This window comes from Cydia pomonella, chromosome 1, assembly GCF_033807575.1.
Source record: "Cydia pomonella isolate Wapato2018A chromosome 1, ilCydPomo1, whole genome shotgun sequence".
NCBI classification, from domain to species: Eukaryota; Metazoa; Arthropoda; class Insecta; order Lepidoptera; family Tortricidae; genus Cydia; species Cydia pomonella.
In genome coordinates this window covers 19,486,439-19,497,485 of record NC_084703.1, presented here as the reverse complement: position 1 = coordinate 19,497,485, position 11,047 = coordinate 19,486,439, and the positions used below count along the sequence as shown (strand labels likewise).

The 11,047-nt window shown below is 36.3% G+C and overlaps 1 protein-coding gene across 3 annotated transcripts in view; it reads left to right on the top strand.

Moving 5' to 3' along the window:
• The first annotated feature begins 589 nt into the window (after positions 1 to 589).
• LOC133526837 (alpha-mannosidase 2) overlaps positions 590 to 11,047 on the top strand; it is a 43,902-nt gene continuing 33,444 nt past the window's right edge. Inside the window, exons 1-2 of one of the 3 annotated variants that reach the window (XM_061863653.1) lie at positions 590 to 1,733; positions 4,703 to 4,836. In XM_061863653.1, the coding sequence (XP_061719637.1) occupies positions 4,710 to 4,836 (127 nt within the window). In that variant the 5' untranslated portion in view covers positions 590 to 1,733; positions 4,703 to 4,709. The other 2 variants (XM_061863639.1, XM_061863643.1) reach the window with 2 other exon arrangements.

Genomic DNA, 11,047 nt, shown 5'->3' with positions numbered 1-11,047 from the left:
GGTCAGTAGATGTATTCTATGAACCGCATTAAGATTTTTACACAAAAATAGAAAAAAAGCAACAAATTTTGGGGGTTCCCCATACTTAGAACTGAAACTCAAAAAATCTTTTTTCATCAAACCCATACGTGTGGGATATCTATGGATAGGTCTTTAAAAATGATATTGAGGTTTCTAATATCATTTTTTAGGGTTCCGTAGTTTCTAAACTGAATAGTTTGCGCGAGAGACACTTCCAAAGTGGTAAAATGTGTGCCCCCCCCCCCCGTAACTTCTAAAATAACAGAATGAAAAATCTAAAAAATATATATGATATACATTGCCATGCAAACTTCCACCGAAAATTGATTTGAACGAGATCTAGTAAGTAGTTTTTTTTTTAATACGTCATAAAATTAAAAAAAAAATGTTTTTCATCAAACCCATACGTGTGGGGTATCTATGGATAGGTCTTCAAAAATGATATTTAGGTTTCTAATATCATATTTTTTCTAAACTGAATCTTTTGCGCGAGAGACACTTCCAAAGTGAAAAAATGTCCCCCCCCCTGTAACTTCTAAAATAACAGAATGAAAAATCTAAAAAAATATATGATATACATTTCCATGCAAACTTCCATCGAAAATTGGTTTGAACGAGATCTAGTAAGTAGTTTTTTTTTAATACGTCATAAATAGTATGGAACCCTTCATGGGCCAGTCCGACTCGCACTTGGCCGCTTTTTTAATATGTCATAAATGGTACGGAACCCTTCATGGGCGAGTCCGACTCGCACTTGGCCGCTTTTTTGATGATAACTTTACGTACCGTGAGGTAAAAAAATTTTTAATGGAGGTTCTAAATAGTACAAATCAGGTACAAAAATATGGTATGCTTTTCAATTATTTTTATTTAAGTACACCCGCCATTCTGACTTTCACAAGAAATCAGTACACAATTTCGTGTAGTGTGACAGAGGCCCTTCTTTGTTCCTACTTAGGAATTAGGATGTGTGAAGATCAAAGAATACAATACTGTGAAGATGGTGTGAAGCTCTTATGACATCCACACGGTCGCCGGGCACTTTTTGTAGGGAGGCCGACCGGCTTTCCTCCTCCATCTTAACACCAGAGACAAGAGGGGGCAGATGCAGATAACGATTTTCGATGGCCCAGGTTTGATCCACTGCAACTGGTTCACAGCACAGACTGTGCCAGTGTTATTTGTACGTCATAGATTAAGGAAGTTTGACGTTTAAAATAATACTTGCACTGTCTCTGCTATCTAAATCGCTGCCGAGTTAGCTTGGTCTGACTCTAACATGTTTTGTTTAGCTGTAGGCTGGTAGCAACATTCACTCAGTTGTCACTTCATAGTCGCCCTAAAGAACTGCAACTGTCTTACTCAGTGATAAGGGTCAATTTTGATAAACATAAAGTGACATTACTATCCGGTACTATTTGATCCAGTATGTATGTGTAAATTGTGAAGAAACTTCTTGTTTTATGCGAAGCATTGGCATTTGCGGGCTGAGTAACTAAGGTTTAAGTTCTTACTAAACATACTATAATGTATTTTATTGCGCATTCATATTGACAACCACAACCCTTCAATTTTTGAATTTTCAGGGCTGGAAACATTATTGCGAAAGCATTTCGCATATCGCTGCTCGTTTCACACACAAATCACACAATACAATCCAATCCAATCAGTAGTCTGTAGGAAAACTAGGTAGCGAACGCAACAGAGTTGCGGTAAAAATTATTTATTCTTCAACATTATTAGATATACGGATTCAGTTAGTTGATATCGGTGATATTTTCTTAAAAGAAATGAAGAATTTAACAATGTAATTATGTCTATGTTTTGTTACATAGACGAACAGGATTTATTTCTTGGTACGTATTTATTTTTCTTTTAATTCATTTGTTTCTCTGTTTAAGACATTAACTTATTGCTACTGGCTAGCAGCTAAACAAACGCAGATGGACAAGGGTTATTTTACTTATTTTATTTTAGTAATTTCATAATTTAAAGAATACTTTTATTTATGCTTTAATACAATATTTAATCTATTTTTCACCATACCAACCATAAATTATATAGTGTATTATGTTTTACCTGCACAATAGTTTCATAGAAAATTCACTTAGTATAAGGGCTAATTGATGTTGCTTCAAAATTGAACGAATGGCCATCTGAAAAAGTTAGTATTTCAAGCCTTATTGAGCTTACTTTAGGGCTAGGTTGATTTGTCCGAAATTGTCCCATAGTGTTTATTTAAGGATTTGGTTAAAAATATTGAATTATAATACTTTATTCCAATTCTTATTCCTAGCATTAGTCCTGGTTTATTGCCACGGCTCATGGGAGCCTGGTGTACGCATGGCAACAAATGGCAAAAATTGGCGAAACTTTCAATCCAGAGGGGAAACTAGGCCTTATTGGGATCCCTTGTAGTCCAGTTTATTTATGATGCTTTCCTATGCTGAAAAGCGACTGGTAATTATCAAATGATATATCATACATAAGTTCTGAAAAAAGCGCTGGTGGCCTAGCGGTAAGAGCGTGCAACTTGCAATCCGGAGGTCGTGGGTTCAAACCCGGCTCGTACAGTCAGCGTCAAATACTTCGTAGCAGTCAAAGTGGCCAAATAGTTCGGTACACCATATATTTAGTATGGCTATATATAACTTTTTGGCCACTTTGACTGCTACAAAGTATTTGACGCTGACTGTACCAATGAGTTTTTCGGGACTTATATACGAAATATCATTTGATATTTACCAGTCGCTTTTCGGTGAAGGAAAACATCGTGAGGAAACCGGACTATGTCCCAACAAGGCCTAGTTTACCCTCTGAGTTGGAAGGTCAGATGGTAGTCGCTTTCGTAAAAACTAGTGCCTACGCCAAATCTTGGGATTAGTTGTCAAGCGGACCCCAGGCTCCCATGAGCTGTGGCAAAATGCCGGGACAACGCAAGGAAGAAGAAGATACATAAGTTCTAAAAAATGAGCCAGAGCTTGAACCCATGTCTTCCGGTTGGATAGTTGCACATTCTTACCGCTAGGCTACCAACACTTCACAAAATTTTATTCCAATACTAATCTTCCTGTAAGTATTGGAACAAAATGTTATTCCAATACTCCAATATTTACAGGAAGTTTAAATGTTGATGTGAAGTGCCTGTTGCCTTGCAAGGCCCTCAACTCTATGGTTTAATAATAAGGTCAATGTGGAGAAGACCGCCTATAAGGGAAGACCGACACAGTCAGAAAGAAACAGGATCACCCCTGCTCTACCAACTGTCTGTAAGTGTACCAACAGGAGTTAAAAGCAATGAAAGAGCTTGTGGATGGTCTTCGTTTACAGACAGTCTTCACCACATTGACTTTAATTAGGATTAGCTTATGATATTTTCCAGTTCTCTTTTACCTGCTGCCTGAAGTAGAAATGTTCTGAGGTAATCTGCCAAAATATAAACATATTATTTTTTGTATACAGCTAGGTGCAGATATATTATTAACAATACACAAACTCAAATATTTGTCTACTCCATTATAAACATTAAAAATGAAACCAAGCAATCCCTACTAAATTATAAATGCAAAAGTAACTTTGTCCGTCCGTTACCTCTTCACACTTAGACAACAGAACCGATTTAGATAAAATGTGGTATGGAAATAGTTTAAGTCCCAGGGAAGGATGAATGTAGACCACAACACAAGCCTCATTGAGCTTACAGTGGGACTAGGTTGATCTGTGTAAAATGGTCCTATAAGGTGACGGTCACTTGACTTGCACCGCCTGCTCGTTAACCTCCTATATCATAAAAAAATTTAGTAAGAGTTATAATTAAGTAAAATTCATCCTTTCAGTGTCAGTTGCTAAAGAGTACTAAATCTAAAATAATACAATAGTACCAAGTTGATCTCAATGTTTGGGAATGTAGCTACTTTGGTGAACCTTCATTGTAGGTACCTTTACTTTAAATCTTCTCTAAATTCATATTCCTGAAAACAAGCCTAATCATTATGTTAAAATTACGATGTAGGGGCTTGCAATGGTAAATATAGATGTATAGATCCACCACTTAACAGAGGTGGGTGGTAGGTAAGACAACACTATTATGTTTAAGATTATTATGTGTAAAGGATATGTGTGAGGGCTTGGCTGCATGGAACTCATTTGTATTTGTAAGATGTTAAGTACGTAAAAGCAATAACTTACCCACACTGAAATATGAATGTAAGGAGTACCTAAATGAATAGGGGTATAATTACTGGGAAAATGAACAGGAAGTTTTTATAACTCCGCTTTAATACTTAAACTGAAAACTAAATTTCTTATTAGTTAGATAATTTTAATACACTTTTGTCACTTTTACAGAATTGGAAATGTGTCATGTTTCGATCTACCTGCATTTATGTGCCGTATTGATGGATGCCTTTGTTGTATATAATATGTACTAGCTTCTGCTCCCTGCAACTGAATAGAATGAGTACCTTCATATCCCCTGCACCCCCAGTAAATTTCACCCCCTTCAAAGGGTTCAAGCAGGCAGGATTTATCTTCGTCTTCTTGCATGAAGAAGAAGATGATTAATTAAACTTATCTCTAAATTGGTTTAGCAGGTTTAGAGGGAAGAGGTAACACACAGACAGCATTACTTTCGCATGTACAATGTTAGTAGGGAGTGTAAGATAATGTTGTTTGTTGGCAGTTGAAGTATGAGGGTCCGAGTGCCCCGCTGCCGATTGTTCTCCAGCAGAGTTCTGGCTATCCTACTCCTAGCGGCAGCCCTTGGAGCTTACTGCTACTACCACAGCGCATCTCCGAATACTTACCAAAAACCAGGTAAGTCTACTTATAATTACCACAAAATTATAACATGTGACGCAAAATAGGGAAAATTTACTAAATCAAAATCTACACTACACATTCTGGATTTCTTAATGTCTCTCTATAATCTGTATATTTTAATAGAACATTTGATCAATACTTCATATGTTTATCAGTAAGAAAATACATATGTATGTATGTACTGTACATATGTAATTGTTATGTTATGGCGTCCTACTTTGGGGACACAGTGTTGATGCACATGATGCATTTATAGTGAAATTAAAAGAAACAGCCAGTTGCAAACCCTATTTCATTAGGCTTTAAGTATTAACTTCGGTGAACATATAATGACAAGGGTATTGAAAGGCTGGGAGGGTGGTATCCAGGTATCCTGGCCAAAAAATCAATAACCTCCGTTTTGCACAAGACACGACTTTAATAAATGCCTCTGAAAAAGAACTTGCAGTCCTGCTGCAAAGTATTGAGCTCGTCAGCGATGAATATGGTCTTAGGATCAACAGAAGCAAGACGAAGTTGATGGTTATCGATCGTCCTGGTAAAACGGAGAGAACCAATGAGTTGCACGATCTTGAGGTTGTATAGGTACAAGTTTGTGTACTTGGGATCTCAAATAAGCGACGATGGTGACTGCGACCTAGAGGTGGTTAGAAGAGCCCAGATAGCCAAAGCTGCGGTGAAACGACTCGAGAAAATATGGGAAAACGGAAGCATAAACCGCAAAACAAAGATCAGACTAATGCTTGATCTTTCTGTACGCGTCCGAAACCTAGATCCTGGATCATTAAAATTGAAACCCGACGCAGAATAGATACGCTGGAGATGTGGTGCTGGCGGAGAATGCTCCGGATCTCGTGGACTGAACGCCGTACAAATGCATCTATTCTTCGATGAACTTAATATTAAAACGAGGCTCTCCACTGTTTGCACCCAACGTGTATTTGGTTTCTTCGGCCATCTGAGCAGTACAGGTCCAGTTAGTCTGGAAAAGCTCATAATCACTGGCCGCATGCCAAGGAAGCGTAGAGATGGACGTATGGCCATGCGTTGGGCGGACAGAATAACTTCAGAGACAAAAACCACATTTCAGGCTAGCATGCACCGGGCCCTAGATAGTGCGGCTTGGAGAGCACTGGTGAAGAGTGTCCACAGTCGTCACGTCCCGTCCCTCAGCCATGACGATACGACAAGGAAGAAGATTAACCTTCCCTTCGTTGTATATATTGGAAACCGCAAAAATTTTACGTAAACATATTAACCTATTTGAATTTAATACAAACCCTCGCCGAAATCAGATGTAGCCTTACCTGAACCAAAAATAGAGATATTTAAAAAAAGATCATACAACAGGTCTATTCACATTTATAATAGCACTAGCTGTTGCCCGTGACTTCGTATGCGTGGATTTGTATGTTGTTGGTTATATACACGTGCATAGAACATTAGCAGCAGTAGGGACGGTTAATCACTTGTTAATAATTATACAACGCATGGATTTGTATGTTGTTGGTTATATACATACATTTCGTACGCGTGGATTTGTATGTTGTAGCCGTTGTAGGGACGGTTAATCACTTGTTAATAATTATACAACGCATGAGATTTGTCTGCCACAACCTACGAAGTTTCAAGCCCCTAAGTGAAAATGTTGTTCTCGATATCAGAATCAGAATGACCATTTATTAAATTAACACTTGCGTAAGTACTTTCCTGAACTTCCAGTTTATCCGTTTCTTTACCTCGTCCTGTTCATGAGATTCAGGTATTAATAAATTCACGTATTTAATCAAAGTTATAGGCAAATGTTTAACTTCTATTTAACCCTTTTAGGATACAAAGTTTCAAGTCTCGCACTCAAAATATTTGACCTCCATACAAACTTTTAACCCCTTTTTAACCCTCCTTAGGGGTTGAATTCTGACAAACGTTGAAATAACTTTTATTTGTAATCGGCTATTATGCCTTTATAAGAAGTTTCAAAGCATATTTATTTACATATTTATTATACAGATTTATTTATAAATTTAAAAACAAAAGATTCAAAATATTACAAGTTAATAAGTATTAATGAGAACTTTAGGAGTCTAAATAACCCCGAAAATTCGGGTTGGGGGTATTTAAGCGTTTATAAAAAAGGTATACCTAAATCTCTAAAATATAAAAGGTAATCACGATTTATATCCCGGTCGATTTAAGTCAAGTAAAAATAATGCATGAAAAACACCTATCTAATACCTACAGTATAAATAACAAACTGAAGTAAACTGTCACACCTACCCACACAAACTTACCTACTATAGGTATGCGTACTAAGGAAATGTAACCTACTAAGAAAAAAGCAAGAATAGGGAATATTACGTGAAACTCTGCGCAGGGGGCGCCACTACCACAATCCATCAAAATCTAAGGGTCTACCGCGAAACAAGACTACTCCTTCCTCTCATCCCGCCGCGCTGCCCGCACTCGCCTTAATAGGTTAGGTACCGATTGACGACGATCGAGATGGCACCAAATACAAATTTAAATATCTAGTAGGATAACGCGGGTCTCGTTCTATACCTCAAAAGCTAAAATAGAAACCTTATAGGATCACGTGTGGCTGTCTGTCAATCTATCTGTTACAACCGATTTGCTCCGATCCGATTGAATTGCAATTTGGCAAAAATACTTACAACATTTTTCATGTTCACAATATTAAATTATAAATCTTTCAATGCCATTTTCGTAAATAACGTATCAAAAAACGACACCCATACTGATATTTAGTAATTTCAACCCTATCGCACCCCAACAGGGGATTTGTATTTCACGTCCACCTCGTTAGATTTTACAATTTGTAAAGTTTCGAATAAAATAGTCTTACTAATCTTGTCTCCCCATACAAACTTTGGACCCCCATTTCACCCCCTTAGGGGGTGAATTTTGAAAGATCCTTCCTTAGTGCAACCCTAGACCTTCTAAAGAACCTACGTGTCAAATTTAGAATCTCTAGTAGAAGCAGCGGTTTAGGCTGTGCATTGATATGTCAGTCAGTCAGGTCAGTTTATTCTTTTATATATTTAGATAGATAACACAAAGGCAACTCTAATTATATCTAAAATCTACTCCTAAAATACTATAAAGATTATGAAAGCACACATGATGCATTATGAGCTAAGATTTTTGTCTTCTAAAAATTCAGCTATTGAGTAGTAGGCTATATTTAATTGTAGTTGTTAAAATTAATTTTCAAATATGTTGTATTTTACTTGTGATTTAATGTTATAAGTTTGTGTTTAAATAAAGCCTACTACTCAATAGCTGAATTTTTAGAAGAAAAAATGTCTTAGCTTAAAATGCATCCTTTGTGCTTTCATAATCTTTATAGTATTTCAGGAGTAGATTTTAGATAAAATTAGAGTTGCTTTTGTGTTATGTTCATTTAATTCCATTCTTTGTTGTTGTTATTTTTTAATATATATATAAAATATGTTGTATTTTACTTCTGATTTAATGTTATAATTTTGTGTTTAAATAAAGCCTACTACTCAATAGCTGAATTTTTAGAAGAAAAAATGTCTTAGCTAAAAATGAATCCTGTGTGCTTTCATAATCTTTATAGTATTTCAGGAGTAGATTTTAGATAAAATTAGAGTTGCTTTTGTGTTATGTTCATTTAATTCCATTCTTTGTTATTGTTATTTTTTAATATATATAAACTTTCGTACTTCAAATTAAAATTTAACTAACACCCTGTCAGGGTTAATGTTTCGCATGTATTGTTACTTTGTAGTTTCTTATTATGGTGTACATGAATGCAATAAATAAATGATTATGATTATACGTATCTGACTTCTAATGATACATTGTTCTCATAATTAGAAACACGAAAAAAGATCATTCATCATTCGGTATCGGTAACTTAAATACTGACATAATTTCTCGCTTGTTGCTAGGAAATAATTTAAAAATTCTCGCAGTAGATACATTTAGAAATCCTCAAAGAATCATCCTTAACATAGAAACCTTGCCCAGTTAGTAAGCATATAGCTAGGTAGATAGTTGTTAGAATAGCGCTCAACCGCAGCGGCTGTATAATGATTGCGATCCTCGTTCGTTGCTTAAGGAACTTGATAATGACTACTTCAATAGATGAGGACAGCTGTAACTCCTCTAAGTATTTAATCAACGCTATTATAGCAATGCTATAGCGCTCTTCTACCTCTTATTTCAACCTCTAACGCTATTGTAGCGCTGTTGTGCTAGGTAGGTTAACCTTAGGTAGGTTATAAAAATGTGTGCCCAATCTGGGGGTAAGTAATACGGGGTTACAGCTTGCTACTATAACTCCTATTTTTGGAACGTCAATAGAGTCTCAGGAGTAATCAAACGCTTATATAGATCTCTTTTAACCCTTATATTTAGCGCCTAATGAAAGTTGGGTAATAAGTTTGCATTTATAATACTTAATAGGGCTTAGTATGGATAGCTAAAAGTAATAAAATACTTCATCAAATATTCAGTGACACTGAAATCTTCCTTGGAAAGTTAAATCGATGAAGGAATTAGTGCGGGGGTTTTGTAAATAACAAAAGGTGATTTTAATATACAATTAAGTTTTATAACTTCTATTGTTTCTACTTATTTTCAAGCGCCGTTTGTACAATGTATAATAATATGTACAATATATTAAAACGTGCAAGGTAATAGCTGTTACGATGCCGATAATGACTTGACGATAGAGTTTAGAATTGCTTATCATAGATATCTGACGCACGTTCTACGAAGTATAGGCGAGCTACGCATCACCGCAACCAGGAAATATCAATCGAGTCGCAACCGACGGCATTCATTTAACTCACCCGAGTCACCCGCGAGTTCAGCCGGGCAGTGCGCCCGCCGACTAAGTTACTATCTGTCTTATTCGAACACTTTTCTATCGATGCGATGACTCTATATTTAAAATAATCGATTTCACTTTTTACAAGACTCTATCATTCGTAATGTTTGTTAGGTCAATTCTTGAACAAGTTCCCAATATGAGATTGAGCTGAAACTCAGCTATCTTGTCTTCAGTAACTATGCAATGTGTAGGTTCCGAAACTGGTCAAAGGAAACTTTGTACGCAATTTCATTGATTATGAGCTCGCGTTAACATCGTCTTGATGAGTATTTAAGAGATAGACAATGTGAAAAAAGTAACTCATCGATACACAATTAACATAATAGGTATACCTGCACAATGTTTCCTAGACTATGAATCCGTTATATTTTATCGAATAAGCGCTTGCTAGATTAAACTTAATTGGCAATCAACCAAACTTTATAGCTATTATTCAACGCTAACAGTAAAACGTCATAACGTAATTGACTCCATCATACCGTCAGCTTTATGTTTAGGTTCTATAGCCAACGGGCTCAATTTCTATATATTCCCTTTTTTATGACGTTCTTACTAAGAATATTATGGTCATGACCAATCATGTACAGAATAAACTACCTAAAGCCCCATTTAGACGGTTCATGAACTTGCATGCTTTATTTTCGTTAAATTGCGGTATTTGGTCGATCGACTGAATTCATTGAACTCTGTAGTTAGCAATGTATTGAATATTGCATGCAAGTTCTTAAGCCGCCTACTCAAATGGGGCTTAAGTCGCGACGCTACTCCTTCTAAGGTGTTACTTACAGCCGAATATGTCATTAGGTTAATAAACAGGATTTTATTGGTAAAAGTATCATAAAATGAATTTTTAAAAGCAATTATTACAATTAATAATGTAAACTAAAACTAAAATATGACTAAATTAAATCTAAACTACAACTAAAATAAATCTATAATAAATCTAAATATGGCCCCTGCGGCATAGTACCGAAGACGCTGGCAGCATTTCCTCGCTGGATCGTTAGACTGATGCGTTGAGCGAGGAAGCTGCCAGCTCTTTGATCTCCTGTGAAATAAAAAATAACCTCGTGATTCTTGTCAATAATACAGCGCGATATTGTCATCGTCCACTCCACACTCTTGACAATTCGTGAAATATAATGCAACAATATAAGGTCCACGACGCCAGCTGGTATTGACCATGACCATTGTTTGACCCAGGGCCCGTGATAGGGTGAATGTCCATTTACAAGTTACTGACGTCTGTACTTTGTTATCGACATCGGCCTGGCTTGCTTTCGAGTATAGTACAATCCTTTATAAAAAATATCCGAATATCCA